General features: G+C 38.9%; 1 protein-coding gene across 6 annotated transcripts in view; it reads left to right on the top strand.

Annotated features, from left to right (window-relative positions):
- LOC134296685 (uncharacterized) overlaps positions 1-19979 on the top strand; it is a 209397-nt gene that overhangs the window by 54630 nt on the left and 134788 nt on the right. For 4 of the 6 annotated variants that reach the window (XR_010003505.1, XM_062972215.1, XM_062972212.1 and 1 more), the window contains one exon: positions 18946-19008. The exons of the other annotated variants lie outside the window; for them this stretch is intronic. Coding sequence is in view for 1 of the 4 variants with exons in the window: in XM_062972215.1 (XP_062828285.1) it covers positions 18946-19008 (63 nt within the window). In the remaining 3 variants the exon portion in view is untranslated. The remainder of the gene's footprint in view (positions 1-18945; positions 19009-19979) is intronic. 6 annotated transcript variants of the gene reach the window in all.

The following is a 19979-nucleotide window of genomic DNA, read 5'->3' as shown; positions in this document are numbered from 1 at the left end:
AACCCAGATTATCTAGCTTGATAATCCGGTTCAAATGCAACCAAAACGTTCACTGGAACAAGCGCCACGCTATGCTGTGGCACAGAGAGTTAAGGAAGAGCCAAACGCTCTCAAATAATGAGTGCAAACGATACCTTTGTCAAAAGCCAAGCCAAGTTCAAAAGCCAAAAGGGGAGCCAGCGAACACCAAGCCAGGAGCAAACGTTGCCGTCATCAGGAACTAAACCGAATTCAGAAGCCAAAGGGGAGCCAGAAACGCCAAGCCAGGAGCAAACACTGTTGTCGTCAGGAAGCAGACCGAATTCAGGAGCCAGAGGAAGCCAAAACGCCAAACCAGAAACGCCAAGTTGGAATCGCCAAGCCAGGAGCAAATGCTGTCGTCGTCAAGAGCCAGACCAGATTCAGGAGCCAGAGGAAGCCAGAAACGCCAAACCAGAAACGCCAAGTCAGAAACGAACACTGTCGTCAGGAACCAAACTAGATTCAGGAGCCAGAGGAAGCCAGGAACGTTAAGGCAGAAACTAATGTTGTCGTCAGGAGCCAAACTGGATTCAGGAACCAAAGGAGGTCAGGAACGCCAAGCCAGAAACAAACGTCATTGTCGTCAAGAGTCAGTCTGGATTCAGGAACATGAAGCTGTACAGCCAGGACCCAAGGAGAACAGGCAGCGACAAAGCAATGTCCCAAAAAGACACCTTGCCTTCTGCAAGGGACCTTCACTTCCAACTCCACTTTTAACTTACACCTCGGAGTCTGATGAGATGAGGCCTCTGCCCTGTCATCATTATCCACAGCTGATTTTGATCGCATATGTGAACCTCGCCCACCAGCCCTCCAATCACTCCATCTTTGTTCAATACTTAGATCTCCCCATGTCCCTGGTGTACCAGTAGTATGCCAGTCTCCCGATGCACCCTCAAACTGGTGCTGCACACACATTTACTTGAGTCCAACCTGCAGCCTCTTCCATCCCATTCTCAGACCCATCATCCCCAGAAAAACCCTCAAATGTTTCATCTTCCATGGGAGCAGTAAGTATATCCCGGATCTTCTTTCTTTCCCTTTCCTAATCTGACTCTTGCTCCCGAGTTGACCTCTTAGTTCCTCTACTTTCTGTTAACCCATCATCTTCCAGCATTGACTCCTCTTCACTAGAGAACCCTTCAAACGTTTCATCCTCAGTAGGAGCCATAGGTTTTTCCCGAACCCGCTTTACTTGCTGTTCCTCATCAAACACCTGCTCAACATTATCCTTTTTCCTCCTACTAGCAATTTTACCAGTAGTACCAGAACTGCCCCTTGGTGCAACTACAACATAGGTATTCCTACTAGGCCTGTGCAATCAATGAAAAAAGTTTCAATATTCATTATGAAATTAGGGGGTGGGGATGAAATTGTTTCTAAAGTGTTTCTGAAATTGGACGGGGCCCGTATCGTAATTATAATGAGTTAACTACTTTTTTTGTTACTTTTCATTAAATAATTAATTGTGCCAATGGGGAAACTTTAGAGATGGCCTTCTACCTCATTATTAGAGTGATTGGCATGAAACTTGCTACAGTTATAGAACACATGTACCACTGTTAGCCCAACAAGTTTCAGAACATTTCACTCAACCACAAATTTTGGAGGAATTTTCAAAATTTTTTACTAACATTTTGTATAAAATGACAAAGGGGATAATTCCCCCAAGTTTTAGAAATATTCATACATCTACTGATTTTTTGGGGATTTTAAAAAAAGTTTTGACAAAAACTTTTTTTAAAAAAAGCCACAACAGCTATCTCATTGAATGTCTCTGATAGAAGTTCAATTTAGGGATTTCTTCCCAGTACAGCACTGATTTACTTGCTAGTATTGAAATATCTAAATGGTTCAGGCCCAGACTATTTGAAAAATCACATCTCTGTATACAAACCAGCTTGAGCAGTGCAGTCTGGGGGAGGCCCTTCTCACGGTCCCATCCTGTCTCAAGCATGGTTGGGGAAGAGACACCAAGAGAGGAAGCCTTCCCTGTTGTCACCTATCTCCTCTGGAATTCCCTCTCCAAAGAAATAAAAACGCCCCTCACCCTCCTCTCCTTTAAAAAGCATTTAAAAAGGCATTTATGCACCTTAGCATAAGGAGAGGAGAAAGACTAGTATACTTGTATATATATCCTCACAGAGATATTACATGTGTACTTCAACCTGTGGAAATTATGTATGATGGGTTATATTATGTTTAGGTTCAAATATGTATTGTTTTTATTTAGTTTTATACATTTATTTTGAGATTGTTTTATCCACTGTTTTGATTTGATTGATTGTTGTCTGTTTTGGCATTAAAAGTTTGTCATTTTGTTACTTCTGTTGGAAAACACCTTGAGTCCCCTCGGGGAGATAGGGTGGGATACAAATAAAGTATCATCATCATCATCATCATCATCATTGTCGTCGTCATCTTCGTCATCAGTCACTTTTCCTCATTGTAGATTCAACAATTTATTGGAATTCTGGCTGCTGCTAGGAGGGAAAAATCTCTCCCCTATCCCAATTTGAGCTTTCTGATGCTGAGCAGAATTCTGAGAAATGTAATTTAGGGTGGAGCCTTTTGAATTTTCTGCCAAAGGGCTCCTTGCCTTCTGAAACTACATTTTTTCAGAATTCTGTGCTCTCTCAGTCTCTTTCCCAGGTCACTCAGTTTGTCTCACCTTACTGCTTTCCTCTCCTCATAGCAAGAGAGGATATTAATTTAAAGAGGAATTGCAACCTTTTGGGCTTCCCCTCACTTGCACCGAAAATGCAACTGACTTTGATACGCTTCCAAGCATTACAGAATTCAAACAAAAAAGTCTTGGGTGAGTTTTGATTCTTAAGTTTTTGCGTGGGCACCCCCCCCCCATTTCTTAATATCTGGTCATATATACAAAACGTACAAATTAGGTACGACTTACTAATTAGAAATGAAATTTTGCATACACCTAGTTTCTACTGTTAGTGATTTGGGAAAAAAAATAATTCTGTGCTCAAGAAACAAAAATAAGTTTGGTGATACATTTTATAAGAACCTGGAAAACATTGAATTATGGACCACATTGGTAACATTTTAGTGGCTCTAATAAAATATATCATTTAATTGCATTTTGCCATTTTTTCAGAGATATTAGAAAAACAGATTTACCAGTACCATATGTCAATAGATCATGTTTATTAGGAAGTCTCATCAGGAGTCATAGATCCCTTTGAGTATTAAAATTGTCCATTTCACTGTGTACATCCAGAACATCATTTTGAATTTTTAGTCCAAACCATTGTACAAACCTCATTGTACAAGAGCAGCAGCAAATAGAACTAAACACAGCACAATGTGTTGTCCCATTTGACAATTGAGATGTAAGAATGAACGGATGAGCTCCTATTTCAGATGCCACAGCTGTTCTCAAGAGGCCTAAGCGAAGCCTCTCAGATTCTGTGTTTATGTCAAAAGAAACCTTTGTGGATTCCAGAATCTTTGGCTGCAATCCTGCACACAAGGCATTGTCACTGAGTAGTGATTTAAGCAGCCTAGTGGTGAGTAATATAATTTTGCTTTCTCTGGCTGCAGAGTGCTTTGTCTCCACAATCATTATGCTTCTGCTTCCTAACACTATAAGCATTTGTGTTCTCGGTAACACCAACCTTCTTTCTAGAAAAAAACCCCAGTTCTTATCAACTGTTAAGAAATTGTGCAAATATCATAACATCATGCACTTTATTATACAAAATTTATTCCTAAGCAACAAAAAAAACCTTTTACTATTTGGCATGAAACCTGCTGATATTCTGGGAGAAAAGCACACAAGGGGGTTTAATGTAATAATTGTATTATATGAACCTATTTTTTAAAGGTTAATTTGAAAGATGTAGTCATCTTTATCAAATGAAGAAAGTAAGGATGAAATCCAATTCTTCCTAATGCAGGAAATAGATAATGTCATTTGATATTGTTGAATGCCTTCTTGGCATCTAGTAGAAGGATCACAGCTGGAGCTTTTAGCTTCATGAATTGCTGTATTAAACCAAAAATTACCCTGTATTACTAGTTGTAAATCTTCTGTTTTCAAAACCATCTCATATTTGAACATTGAACAACAATACTTTGAAGAAATGTCTCAATTTTAATCTCTTATTTCTACATTTTTTTCAGGTGTTTGTGAGGGTTAAATGATTGTCATTAGTGTTTCTCTTTCAGAAATCAGCAATCTTGTCATTAAAATTAAAAAGGGCCAAACAATAGTCCTATCTGAGAGGAGATGCAGTTTAGAATCATATGTTGTTACAATTCTCATGCATTGAAACAGTGGTGTATATACTTATTTCAATTTCAACATAACTCAGATAACATTTCACTGCTTTCCAACAACTCCTTCCACCATTCATATGTTTATCCATTCGTCTTGGCTTTAGGTATAATCTTTTCTCTTACATTTCTCTCCCAACTATAATTAAAACTACACTTATCTCCTCATTGCCATATCCACAAGTTTTGTATTTTGATGGCTATTCACAAACACAGTCTGTCTACAAAGGTCTATTCTTAGGCATGCCACTCCATTCACCTAAATAAATAGACTTTTACTGCATCTACAACTATAGAATTAATGCAGCTTGACACCACTTTAATTGCCATTAGCTCATACACTCATATAAATTTTGATGAAAGTCCTTCTAAACCTGAAATATTTTAGGTTACCAATGCTACCAAGTTTGGGTGGATAATCACGTATTCAAAGCCTTACTGAGCATTATGCTGGCCTATTAAAACCAAACGCTTTCAGTGTGAAGGTTTTATAATGTTTTTAGTCCACATGTTCTAAATGAATTTGTTATGTTTGATCATTTAGTTCATTTTTCCAAGCATTGCCAAAGTGAAATCTAGAGAGAGATCTTTTACTTTTAATGGTTGTATAGAAGAGGGAATTTCAATAGGTTTTACATTTTACTGGTTATATGATAAACAACACCTGCTAAAAGTCCCTTTTCTACATAATGATCAAAGGTGTCAGAACCTTCCCTGATTTTAAATTTGGGCTGCCATATTCCCCCCAGGGCATGTTTTAACACATGTCACTAATGAAAATACACAAAATTTAGTTTATAATTATTAACCTGATAAACAAAAACAACATTTTGTGTACTCTGACAGGCTTCGTCTTCCATTCCTTCCTACCATTACTGCCTTCACAAAAACCTCATCCATACTAACTTCTTGCAAAGACATGATAGCAGAAACAAATCTTATTATTCCATAGATCCACTATGGAATGAAGCACCAGTTTTATCCACCATCTTCATTTCCTTAGAGTGTCTCTTGGCCCTCTTGAAACGCAATTATTTCAAGTAGATCTTGGAAAAGTTTCATATATATTTTGGACAACTCTTAGAATCTTCTATCCCAAATGGCTATGACCACATTTGTTGGGGGGCACGTGGAGTTCTGGTCTAAAGATGTAACTTTTTGTATCTCTGGGTTTGTTTGTTTTTTGTAGCTCTGCTTCTAGTTCTTTTTAGCTCTATCTATAGTATTAACACCATTTTAAATTCATGAAAAGATTATATGAAGAGTCAACAAAATCATATAGCATTAAAATACTCTCATAGAGAATTCAAACAAGACTGGGAAGGTGGTGAGAGAAAAAAAGGATCTTTCCCAGAGATCTGAGAGTCTGAACAGCCTCATAAAGAGAGATATGATTCTTCAAATATCCTGGACCTGAGCCTGATATGAAAACATATGGTTGTACCATTCCCTTGCATGTGATATGTACTAGAGGTATGCAATTCAGTTAAACCCCATTCTGTTTTCAGTGGCCTTAATCACCCCCCCCCCCCCCCGATCTGTTTTTCAGGAGCTTTCCAAATTCAAGCGGCAGGAATCCATTTTTTGATCTGGCACCCAAAAGATTCGTTTTTTATCCGGGAAGATCCTACCCATTGGTGGCAATGGGGGGCTCCTCTTTCTATCATTTTTAGGGCTAACAAGATGAAAATGGCCACACTTGGATGACACAATTACCACTGTGAGCCCCCCCCCCCCAAGTTTCATGATGTTTGAGACATCCCCTGATTTTTAGGAAATTCTTTAATTTCCTAGAAATAAAATCTCATTTTAACAAAGCCCAAAAAGGCATTTCCCCTACTGTCCCAGCCCTGCCCTGTAATTTCTCCATGAAAGGAGCAGCAGCAGAGCATCATTCCTGCTAAATGTCAACTATGAAAGATCCATAGTTACATACATCCCACAATTTATTTATAGGATTTATTTTATACTTGACTAATAAAAACAAGCAGTACACTAACTTCTTCCTAAGGTTTTATATTTCTTGTTCTTACTCTTGTCAACATACTGAAAGATATCATCATATACAAGCAGCATGTCTCTTATAAGAAAAACACTACAGTTTGATTAACTAAAGCTAACTGATATCATTAAAAAGTCTTCTAAATGTCCAGTGGGAGGGAGAGGTTTTATCCCACTAGAGCAGGTCATCTGCTTCACAGATACAGAAAGCATTGATGGCTGCACTCTCATGTAGAGTAGTAGAGAGCATGTTACTGTGTCATTTATAGGCTCAGGGGCAGGGGTAAGGTGGCTTCAGGCAGCAGTGTTTTGGCTGGCAGGCAGGGTGGCAACTGGAGAAGACAGGGACTGGGGCTGCTGACCTGACTGTAGCTGCTAGGCTTGATCGATCCATGAAAAATTTGATTCTTAACTCGTTTCAAAACTAGAGGGGGGCAGCTTTTCGTTTCTGATGGTATTTCCGAATTTGGCCCCCAAAAATTTTCGAAATTAACGAAAATTCATTATTTTCAAAATTAATTCGTTAATGGCAGACGCGCATGCGCAATTCCCAAAAACAGCACAGAGGGAGAGGACTTTACAGGACTCTCCCACCCTCATTTTTTGAGTGATCTTCTTCAAACTTGGTACAGGGTAGAACACATTTAACACTGATAGCTCACCAAAATTTGGAACGTTTCCCTTATCCTCTGATTTTTGGAGAATTTTCATAGCTTTTATAATAAACCATTTTTTAATAATTGCAGAAATCTGTTCCTGGTTTGAAAGTCTTATTTCCTGTTAAATTGGGTTGTCTTTACTGTGAAAGTCATTGTTCTACTTCAGAAACTTTGTTTTTGTGGCTGAAACTTTGTTAAATTGGTGTGTGTGTGATATATATTGTATATATATATATATAGTCCCTGCTTGTGTGTGTGTGTGTGTGTGTGTGTGTATAGGTAAAGGTAAAGGTATCCCTTGACGTTAAGTTCAGTCATGTCTGACTCTGGGGGTTGGTGCTCATCTCCATTTCTAAGCCCAAGAGCCAGTGTTGTCCATAGACACCTCCAAGGTCATGTGGCCGGCATGACTACATGGAGTGCCATTACCTTCCCAGAAACACCCAGAAAATGGGAATTCCAGACAGGAAACAATCAGGGCCAGCTAATACCTCCCAACAAAGGATTCCCCCAGGTAGGAAGCAGCCAGGCTTTGAAGCTGCAAGGCTATTCAATGCTAATCAAGGTGACCAATTGCAACATTCACACTTGCCTCCCACAGACAAGAGTTCTTCCTCCCACCCTGGACCTTCCACAGATATATAAACCCCACTTGCCTAGCTTCGCACAGACGTCAAAACCTCTGAGTATGTCTGCCACAGATGTGGGTGAAACATCAGGAGAGAATGCTTCTGGCACATGGCCATAGAGCCCGGAATACATACCACAACAGTGTGATCCCGGCCATGAAAGCTTTCGACAACACAACCACAGTATCCATTCAAGTTCATGTAGCGTGGTATGGACTGGAGACCTGTATTGGGGGGAGGGAGGGTGCGAATCTGGGCCCCTGGGAGTCGTAGTCCTCCTTCCCTCCCTCCCTCCCCGGGAGCAGCCGAGGACGGGCCTGGCCCACACCCCCTCGCATCCCGGGCCTCTTCCTCCTCACCGCCGGGCCCCTCTCTGTCTCTCCAGGCCTGAGCTGAGGCGAGGCGGCGGCGGCGGCCATTTCCCCCCTCCGTCTTCCTCCTCCTCCTCCTCGGCCTCCTTCCCCCTCGCCCCCTCCCATTGGCTGAGCCCGTGACGCCCCTTTTGCTGAGGGGCAAAAGGAAAGGAGTTTGGGTGATTTGCAAAAGCTTTTTTTTCCTAACGAAAAAAACGAAGAAATAAGAAAAAACGGCCTCTCGCGATTCGAAACCGCGATATCCAGACGTGTGGACAATCAAGGTCGTATATTGCTTCAAAACAAACGAAAATAACGAATTAATAACGGGTAACGGGGAAATCGAATTATTTGAGCAAGCCTAGTAGCTGCTGATTATCCCCACCTGTCCCCACACATAAAGGTAAACAGCTCCCCAAAGAAGGTAAATGTAGCTGGTTGCCTGTGTGGGGCAGGTGACAGATTACCTAGAGCAGTGGCTCTCAACTTAGGATCACCAGATGTTTTTGGCTTACTACTCCGAGAAATCCCAGCCAGTTTACCAGCTGTTAGGATTTCTGGGAGTTGAAGACCAAAACATCTGGGGACCCCAGGTTGAGAACCATTGGCCTAGAGTATGCTATTTACATGCAATGCATTGTCCAGCTGTCCCACACTTTTATTAAAGTAAGCAGCTCACCAAATATAGGAAAAATAACTGGGGTCCTGTGTGGGGGCAGGTGACAGATTGCCTAGAGTATGCTATATGCATGTAGTGCATTGCCTGGCCTCCCCACACTTTGAGGTAAGCAGCTCCCCAAACAAGGGAAAAGGAGGTGGTGGCCAATGTGGGGCATGTGGCATATTGCCTAGAGTGTGCCCACCATGATGAAATGCCAGTGGTAGTGATATCTCAGAGGCCTCAATGGCATGAGACTGAGCAACAACAGCAGCCCCCAAAAGAGATGTTCTTTGAACCTTTGCTGGTGTCATGGATCATCTGATTGAGATTCACTTGTAGTACCACCTCTCCCTCTCCCTCTGGCTCCCCTGAAAGCCTGGCCACTGATACTTGACCCTGACCCAGCACCAGCAGCCACACCATGCTAGCCAATACACATTATTATTATTATTATTATTATTATTATTATTATTATTATTATTATTATTATACATACACAAACACACACACACACACACATATTTTAAAGGTTTTCCCTGACATTAAGTCTAGTCATGTCCAACTCTGGGGGTTGGTGCTCATCTCCATTTCTAAGCTGAAGGGCCGGCATTGTCTGTAGACACCTCCAAGGTAATGTGGACGGCATGACTGCATAGAGCGCCGTTACCTTCCTGCTGGAGAGGTACCTATTGATCTACTCACATTTGCATGTTTTCTAACTGCTAGGTTGGCAGAGGCTGGGTCTAACTGCGGGAGCTCATCCCACTTCCCAGATTTGAACCACTGATCTTTCTGTCAACAAGTTCAGCAAGTGTGTGTAAGGTAAAGGTTTTCCCCTGATGTTAAGTCCAGTCGTGACCGACTCTGGGGGTTGGTGCTCATCTCCATTTCTTGGTCTTACTGAAACCCACAAACATCAGAAAGATAACAAACAATTAATAAATATTCCAGGTTGGAGCGTGATAGCTGAAGCGAGAGGTACGAATAAAGCTAGAGGGGTAGCGATTATAATGAAAAACTCATTGAAAATGGAAATATTAGAAACAATAATAGATAAGGAAGGGAGGTACATAGTACTAATATGCAAAATAAATGGCAAGAAATATACAATAGGAAATGTATATGGCCCAAATAAAGGACAAAAGAAATATTTTAGAAAGTGGTTTAGGAAAGTACAGGAAATTTATCAAGGCGAGCTAATAATTGGAGGGGATTTTAATATGGACCTTAGAAAAAACAAAGACCTTGTAAAAAAATGGAAAATGGAGGACATATTTGAAGCAAATCTCATAAAACAAAAGCCAACATACTTCTCACAAAGTCATAAATCTTTTTCGTGGATAGATTATATATTAATAAAAAATACTAATAGGTCTAGAATTTTAAATATGGAAACACAACCGATCTGGATTTCAGATCATGCACCTATTATAGTGGAGTTAAGGATAGAGGAGCCTGATGAAACGGAGGCAATAAAAATTTGGAGATATAAACATTTTATAATTAAGACAGAAAAACTTAAGAATGAACTATCAGAAGAAATAAAAAATTACTTCAAAGAGAATAGGGGTTCAGCAAGTACAGAAACAGTCTGGGACACAGCAAAAGCAGTAATTAGGGGTTACTGTATAGCAAAAGAAGTGGCAGTAAAGAAACAGCAAGATAGAGAAAGGAAAAGGGTGTTTAGAGAAATAGAGGAAACACAAAAATTACTACAAAATAAATACCAAGTGCAGGTGAAAGCAAAGTTGGAAAATTTAAAGAAACAGTTAGAAGAAATTGATAATTTGGATTTATGGAAAAAAGATATATTTATTAAGAATAATTTCCAAAGACAAAATACGAATACAACGAAAAAACTGGCTAACTATTTGAAGAACATGAAAGAGAAAGGAAGAGTCATTCAGTTAAAAAATAAATATAATAAAAAAGTAAACTCGACCAAGGAAATAAGGGAGGCATTTGTAGACTTCTATCAGGAATTGTATAAAAAACAAATACATGGAGAATTTGACGAAAAAATACAGAAAATAATAGATAGAGAAGACAATAGGAAACTAGGAACAGAAATATCGTATTAAGAAATAGAACAGGTTATCGACACACTGAAAAATAGAAAATCTCCGGGAGGGGATGGATACACTGCAGAATTTTACAAAGAAATGAAAGAAATAATAATTCCAGAATTGAAGATTCTATTTAATAACATAATGAAGGGAGGGAAAATCCCTGACACATGGAGAGAATCAGAGATAATAACAGTAAGAAAAAGTGGGAAAGATCCAGAAGATCCCAATTCATACAGACCCATTAGCCTCCTAAATCAGGATTATAAAATATTCACGAAAATATTAGTAAATAGAATAGAAGAGATTATATCCAAAATAGTAAAGGAAGATCAATATGGTTTTATAAAAGGCAGGAATATTGCGCACCCTATAAGAAATGTATTAAACATCCTTGATCATAACAAAAAAAGAAAGTTTGCACTATAAAGCCTTTGATTCACTAAACCACAAATATCTGTTACAACTAATGGGTAATTACGAATTTGACATTTCATTTATTAAAATAGTAAAAGAGTTATACAGTAATTCAAGAGCAAGAATAAGAGTAAATGAAGGCTTAACAAAATATTTCAAAACAGAAAGAGGTGTAAAACAAGGTTGTCCTCTGTCTCCGCTCCTATTTGCTTTAGCAATGGAACCTCTAGCAGATAGAATAAGAAACAACGGCAGGATAAAGGGATATCAAATTAGGAACGAAGAGGTGAAGATAAATCTTTATGCGGACGATATTTTACTAATAATGGAAAACCCAGCAGAAGCTATTCATGAAATACAAATAATATTAAAAGATTTTGAAAGGTATTCAGGATTGAAAGTGAATATGAGCAAATCAGAAATGATGATATACAATATGGGGAAAAAGGAGCAGAAGGAGCTGCAGACAAAAATGGGAGACATAAAAATAATAAGAAATAAAATAAAATATTTAGGGATAACCATTACAAAAGAAATAACTAAGTTAAAAGCAGCCAATTATGGGGTAATATGGGAAAAAATCCAGGAAAAATTAAAAGCCTGGGGAGATAAACAATTAAGTACCCCACGAAAAATATTAGCACTAAAAATGTGCACAATACCCAAATTACTTTACCTGTTCCAAACCCTATCAATAAAAATAGACTATAGACAAATAAAAGAATGGGATAATACCTTGAGAGAATGGATATATGGAAAAAAGAGAAACAGAATAATGAAAAAGATTCAATATACCCCAAGAAGATTACTTGGATGGGGATTTCCAAACCTACAAAACTATTATGAGGCCTTTCAACTAAGATCTTTAGTAGAAATAAGTTTAAAGGGAGAAGATAAATGGATAAAAGTAGAGAATGAAATAAATGAAGGGCAGGGAAAATATGGGCTATATACTAGAGATATTAAAGAAATAAAAGAAAAACTAACAGGTCCAAGAAAGATTGAGTTTGAATGTTGGCAAAAATGGCAAAAACTATGGGCAAATAAAATTTCTGGAAAGACCCCAATTAAGAGCATGGGACTCCCTGAAAGGTTGGTAAATACCTTAGAAGAAAAAGGATTAAGGAGGGTAAAAGATATGTGGAAACAAGATGAAGGGATAATTAACTGGCTAGACCTTTTGGAAAAAGGGGGGAAAGAATATTGGTTAAAATTAAGAGGGATCTGGGAAAAAGTAAAAAAAGAGGGGGCACAGCCCACTGAAGAACTGAAGGTAGATAAATTGCTAAATGCAAGAGAAAAAACAAGTAAAGGAACAGTGGCAAAAATATACAATTTAATGGTAGAAGATAAGGAATTTATGATCCGAGCAATACGTAACAAATGGAATGGGGTTAAAATATTAAGCACACAAGAAGTAGACGAAATAATTAGGAACATAAATAAAATAAAAACAGAAAAATATAATGAATTAGAAAAAAAGATGGTATTAAGATGGTATAGAACTCCTGAACAACTGTCCAGGACTTATTACAGATAACAATACAAATTAATAATGATTTGTTACTTTGGGGAGTGCTGGATCATCCAAGTATAAAAACTGAGTGCCAAGAGTTATTGAAAGTAACAATAAGAGCAGCACATGCTGTGATTGCTAGAGGATGGAGAGACAAATCGAAATGGACGTTAAATAATTGGAATGATTATTTGTATGATCAAGTGTTGTTAGATATTACAGGAATTATGACTAACCAAGTAACAAGAATGAATAAACAAAAGGACATTACAAACAGATGGAAAGACTACTTCAACTGGGTGAAAAATGGAGGAGCCAACGATTACATTAAAGAAAAAATACAAAGACTTTACCTGTGGCTGGATCTGCAAGATTAATATAAACATACTGTGGTTGAGGAGGGAGGGTGTGGGTGGTAGGGAGGGAAAAAATATTGGAAAAAAGGGAAGTAGTGTTGTTATGAATTATGAATTATGAATGTAAAACCCAATAAAAATGTTTTTTTTTTAAAAAAAACTTGACCCTGACCCAGCGCCAGCAGCCACACCATGCTAGCCAATACACATTATTATTATTATTATTATTATTATTATTATTATTATTATTATTATTATTATTATTATTATTATACATACACAAATACACACACATATTTTAAAGGTTTTCCCTGACATTAAGTCTAGTCATGTCCAACTCTGGGGGTTGGTGCTCATCTCCATTTCTAAGCTGAAGGGCCGGCATTGTCTGTAGACACCTCCAAGGTAATGTGGACGGCATGACTGCATAGAGCGCCGTTACCTTCCTGCTGGAGAGGTACCTATTGATCTACTCACATTTGCATGTTTTCTAACTGCTAGGTTGGCAGAGGCTGGGTCTAACTGCGGGAGCTCATCCCACTTCCCAGATTTGAACCACTGATCTTTCTGTCAACAAGTTCAGCAGCTCAAAAGTTTAATCCACTGCACCACCAGGGATATATATATATATGTGTGTGTGTGTGTGTGTGTGTGTGTGTGTAAGGTAAAGGTTTTCCCCTGATGTTCACTCCAGTCATGACCGACTCTGGGGGTTGGTGCTCATCTCCATTTCTTGGTCTTACTGACTTTCATGTAAATAGCTTCAGTAAGACCAACATTTTTTGTGCTGGACCCTGTTTAGTAAATATTAGAAAACAGTGGATGTATTCCTCCTCCTTACTACTTCCATCCTGCCCAGAACTGTGCTGGTGACACATCTTTCACAGTGCAGATACACTGTTGGTTTTTTTTACCAGTGTATATGAGGTGTTCCATCATGGCCACAGCATGCTTCATGCTTTGACAGCAACACAAGGGTTTTGCAACTGTAATGGATGGCTCCTCAGAAATCGATTATTCTGTAAATAATGATTGAGTTAACCAAAGTTAACATGAGCATGAGGTTGTAATGAAATGGAAGGGCAAGTATAGCTCCTTGGAGGCTTAAAAGGGGGCCAGACTTGGGCATTTATTAGAAACAGTAGTCATCTTCCTTTTGCAAGGGGATTTGAAGAGGTTATGCTATAGGATAATTTTCAGTTAAATATGGACATTATGTTTTCCAATTTAAACCAGCCATATACTATATTTGTATTGGCTATACAAATAGTCCAAATAATGCTGAAATGTGTTCAGTCACATGTTCTACAACCTGATCACATTTTTGGATGGTTTGATTTAAAATTTGAACTTCTGGAAGTACGAACAGCAGAAGCCAAATGGGCATGAATTCTATTCAAAATGTCCATCTGCTGTTGTAAGATTTGCTTGAATTGTAACATAGCAACCTGCATTTCCTCTTGTAACTGGAATCCCTGGGTTACTGTTGTTTGCTCTATGAGTGTGTTACCCTTCATAGAATCACAGTAAATCCTACAGTGGTCATGCCAAAGCTTTGCTATAGTTCATTGTATACTGTGCTCAACTGAAAGCAATTTTGCAGATGGTTATTATGGCATAGAATATGTGCCTAAATATAGACATGGTTTGGATCATCCTTGCAGTTTATTTTTTCCTATAAACATTTGGCTGCAAGAAGATATCTAAGGCAGTGAAAATGCTAAAATAAGATAAAATAGAACAAGGAAAATATTATGAAATATTATCTCAGAACATAAATGGAAAATTAGATTCAAAAGCTGGAACAACTTACGTGTGTCATTCAAATTATTTTTACACTGAATAATTTATGACAGTTACTAAATTTCTCATTTATATATATGATGTACAGTGCAATGTGTTGTTATACATTTTATTTATGAATGATAAGTATTTTTTAAAAATAACCATTAACTAATAGATACATTTATCTCCTGTTTTTCTTCCAGTGAGCTAAGGAACACATGTGACATTCATTCCCCTCACTTTATTTTTACAACAGTAACACTGAGAGCTATTTTTATATTATTATTATTATTGATGTTGTTGTTATTTCTTTCCTGCTTTATCTCTCCAAAAAGATACCCGAAGTGGCTAACACTAAAAAGAGTAGAATATAACATTTGAAACCCAAAATTGAGATCCAACACTTAATTGATATGAAAAGAAAAGCCTTCTAAATATGGCCAAGAGGCACCAGCTGCGCTGCTAAGAAAAAGATCTGCATTAGCGCAAAAGCTGAGGTCCAAAGAAGGACCAGAAAACTCAAGAACATCTGGTGGACAAAAAACACTCAAGAAATCCACCACTTTGCAGATGCCCATGATGTACAAAGATGATATATGGCCCAACAAATCATGGCATATACCCTCTATGTTCATCAGATAGAACCAAACTTCTGAAGGATAAAAATAAATAAATTGCAGTACATTGGAAATAGGAGCACCACACCCTCCTTAACCACAGCTCCAATATGGCTGAAAAGGTTCTCTCACAAATCCCACAACAACAAACCAGGAAGGAGCTTGCAGAACTGCCCAGTTTGGAGAAAATCAGCTAAGCCATCAGCCAAATAAAGAATAACAAAGCAACCAGGCCTAATGGGATCCCCGTTGAAAACTTCAAAGAGGGTGGATCTGAGCTGACACATCAACTCCACCAGCTCATTGAAAAAGTGTGGGCAACTGACATAATCCCAGCAGACTTCAAGAAGAGGGAAAGAACAGACTGAGGAAACTATTGAGATATCTCCCTTTTAATCTCTGCTGGGAAAATCCTCACAATGATCTTTGCAAACTGCCTTCTACATATTTCAGAAGACATCCTCCTGGAATCCCAGAGTGTTCTGCATTATTGAAGAAAAATCATTTTCATTTCTTTTCAGAAAAACTACACATATCTGTCATTTAGAGATTGGAGATTTAGTGCTGTGCAAGCTACCTCCACCCCAATTCAGTTTAGAACCTACTTTGGTGATTCAGATTGGATCAATATGGATTCAGTGTCTTCTGATCTGGAATACAAGTCAGAAATCTGGATTTCCAGTCTTCTTCTACTGACTTGCACTACACCCCCCCCCCCAATAAACCTGAGAGCTTCAACTGTTGTGACTGCGCCTTCGGGGATTATGGTTGATGGTGATGGGATTCGAAGAGGAAGCAACTTAGAGAGCTATATGGGGGATCTTCTGAGGAGGATTCAGATGGGGAGTTTGGGGAAATGGATGCTGAGGAACAGGTGGTGGCTGGGGAAGTGGGCACTGAATGGGCACAGCCACCAGAGATGTCTGGGGATTTGGGGCCTATGGATACTACTGAACCTGGGGTTTCTGCAGGAGCTGATCCCACTTGGGATGCTTGGAGAAGGGAGGATGGTTCTTTAAGTGTTCATGGGGCTAAGTGTGGGCAGGATGATTGGGACTCCGATGAATTGCTAGGTACTCCAGATCCACGAGCTCTAGCTGTGTGGAGTTTGGACTCTGAGTAGATTTGGGACACCTGGTGTTTGGGTGTGAGTGTTTGGTCACCCAGGAGGAAGGGGAATAAAATGGGAATGTTTGGCCATTGCACTTTGCGTGTGGCAAGGTGTTGCTGAGGCGCCATTGGGATCTCTGTGTTTCCGTGAAGACTGGACTTGGACTGTGATTCGGATCTGCTGATACCATCTGGCTTGGCTCTCGCTGTGTCTTATCGTGGACCTGGTTTGGATGACTGCACCCTCTTCGGACTTTGGATTGAATTTGACCTGACTTCTGTCTACGCTCCCTGACTGACGACTACTCCCGGCTTCTGACTTCTGGAATTTGCTGCTGCCTCTCGACCTGACCTTGCATTCTCCTGATGACGGCTATTCATCATCCCTTTGAAGCTTCGGCTTTATATGCACCGTGGAAGCAGTTTACTGCTCTTCTAGTTTGTTTGTTTTTAAGCCAGTTTGCTGTTTTTCTTTTGGGAACTGTCCCTTTAACTCCGCAGAGCCGGCTGTCTGTTTTCAGAAACGGTTTGGAGCTAAAAGAAGCTTTTGCACTTTCTGTTATACTCTGCAGCTTTTGGAAGGTTGCAAGCCTTTGTTTATTTTGCATGTTATCTTGCAGTCAACTCTATTTGTTTCTTCTAAGCTGAATTGAAGCGTCCTTAGTTTTTATTGAATGCCAGCATGGGAAAATAGCATGGCTTGTTTTTGTGTTATTTTTGGCTTACCTTCAGAATAAACTGTGTTTTGTTTGTTAACTGGCGTCTGACTCTTGACATCAACTTTCTATTTTTTAACCTAAAATTTGGTGAAATTTTCACCTTTAGTTGTCAACTTAGTGTCCTCCTCATATAACTTAAAAAGAAAAAAGGTTGATATAATATCACATGTAGAGAGTGGATATGCCATACGATTTAACAGAGGCAGTTAGAGCCTTGATAGTATGTGTGTTTCGGTCCTCTAGGTTTTCCACCATCTACCTGACTGTTTAGACTGTTTTCCTGCCTCTGACCTGTGCAAGATAACTTGGCATTGCCTCTAGTAACATTAGAGCACACTTTTGGTTCTATGAGATGGTTCAGCTCAGTTAGCTTTCTGCTTCGACTGAAAACAGATTACAGTCCTTGTATCCCTTCCCTCAAAGAGCAACAAGAAGTACAGATCATATTAGGAAAGACTGAAGGTGTTCAGTTGGTGATGAGAATACTAAGGGGTGACATGATTGCACTCTTTAAATATCTCAAGGGCTGCCAGAGAAATGTGAGGGGGACCTGTTTTCTGCTGCTCCAGAATGTAGGGCTAGGTTTAATGTTTTTAAATTATAGAATAGTAGATTTGAGTTATATATTAGAAGAAAAAACTTATTGATAGCAATAGCAGTTTGGCAATGGAAACAATTTCCCAGAGAGGTCAACAATTCTAAATAGCTAATTGCTGGAGATGCTTTACCTGGGGATCCTGTATTGAGCAGAGGGTTGAACTTGATCGGACATGAGGCCCCTTATATCATATGATTCTGTGAAAGTGGGACCAAATATGCTCTGCCTTTTCTATGGGAGATCAGACTGTTTGCATACTTCATAAGTTACAAAAAACAACAACAACAACCACAATGAGCAATTGGAAATAAAAGGGGAGGAAGAGAATAAATTTAATTACTGAAAATACCCAGATATTCATTAAATTAAATTAACGAGACCAATTAACAAGAAAGGAGTATGGAAGCTTAACCAAATGAAAGGAAATTAAAAGATTCAAAGACCAACTTAGATAACAACCACTTACCCCTCACCAGACCTCTTTCATGATTTGCTTTTAGCACAGGATGAAGAGACACCAGCAGGAAGTAACTGATTATACAACTTCAATCACCTCAATAATCCCACTCTGTGAGCACTATGCTTGGGGAGTGATGGTGAGATTTTTGCTCCACATTGCACAACAGAGCTGTTAATGAGAAAAGTCCAGCTCCCCTCTTCTTCCACTTAAGACATTTTTAAACAATCATTTTCTTTATATTATTTTTTATCTCCCCTCTGGCTCAACCAAATGAAGGGACCCCCCCTCAGGCAATCTCACAGTTATCACCAAATTAGGGCATTTGTTGCTTATATTCCATTTCTGCTTACCAAATATGGGGTTTCCATCCTTTACGAGAAGACTTTGTCCTTGTTCCGACAAGTGGTAATCACCTGTAACATCAACTCTGAGGATTCCTCTCAGGCCATCACATAATTGTAATACACAACTGTGGCCAAACACAGAGGTTTTTACTCTCCACAAAATGTGAAACCTTCCATTGCTCAATGCAAATTCTCAGACTGATGGTATTTCCCAATCCATGTCACTGCCACAGATAAGACGTTCTTCCTGCCCCCTTGTGTGACTGCAACAATGAGGTTACTCTAAATATCCTTAAGTTTCTATGAATATTTCGACCACTTTTATCCCCAACAGGATACTCTTTCCGCCTTCAATCCTGGCAGCACATCTGAAACCAAGTTCTAGGATTGATATAGGGTGAGTATCTCTTATATGAAATGCTTGGGACCAGAAGTGTGTTGGATTTCAGTTTTTTAGGAATTTGGAATGCTGCATTTGAATATATATATACATAATGAGATATCTTGTAGATAAGAACCAAGTCTAAATGCAGAATTCATTTAGCCATGTTTCATCACATAATAGTCTACTTTTTGCCATTTTTCCATAAAAAAGGGAGCATGGCTATTATGCAATAAAAAATCTGCCTTTATTCTATGTTTTCTGTTGGGTGTTTTAAAATAAAATGACTGACCTCCGAAAGGAGAGAAGGAGGGATGATCCAGCTTCAAACTGCTCAGCTTCTGCTTGTTTATTTTTAAAAACTGCAGAGCCATTTGGAGCTGATTTTTCCTCCCTCCTTTCCTTCTCTGAAGGCAAGTCAGTTTAAAAACCTGAAATGGAAGTCTCTGGAACTCGGATTGTCCCCCCTTTCTACAAAGAAATATTCCAGGGGTTTTTTTTGTAAATTGCCTTGCCTCAGAAAAAAGAGGAAGAAGGGAGGGGTGATGATTGGAGCTCCATAGACCTCCACCTTCTAGTTTTAAAATTACCTTGCCTTTGGAGAAGGAAGGAAGGAAGGAAGGAAGGAAGGAAGGAAGGAAGGAAGGAAGGAAGGAAGGAAGGAAGGAAGGAAGGAAGGAAGGAAGGGTAAATCAGCATAAAATAGGGGGTGCTACTATTATGTGAGGAAAACAAAAATGCAATTTTTGGCATCTAAAAACTGGAGGTGGAACTATTATGCAGCGGCAACTTTTATGTGATGAAATACAATATGTTCATGTACAGCTTATACACACAGCCTGAAGGTAATTTTGTACACAATATTTTTAAATAATTTTGTGCTTGAAACAATGTACATACATTGAATCCCTGCAAAACAAAAGTATCACTATCTCATTCACCTTTGTGGACAATTTTGGATTTTGGAGTACTTTGGAATTTGAAAT

This window comes from Anolis carolinensis, chromosome 2 (genome assembly GCF_035594765.1).
Source record: "Anolis carolinensis isolate JA03-04 chromosome 2, rAnoCar3.1.pri, whole genome shotgun sequence".
Lineage (NCBI taxonomy): Eukaryota > Metazoa > Chordata > Lepidosauria > Squamata > Dactyloidae > Anolis > Anolis carolinensis.
The sequence above is the reverse complement of the archived record's forward strand: the minus strand, read 5'-3'. Positions and strand labels throughout refer to the sequence as shown.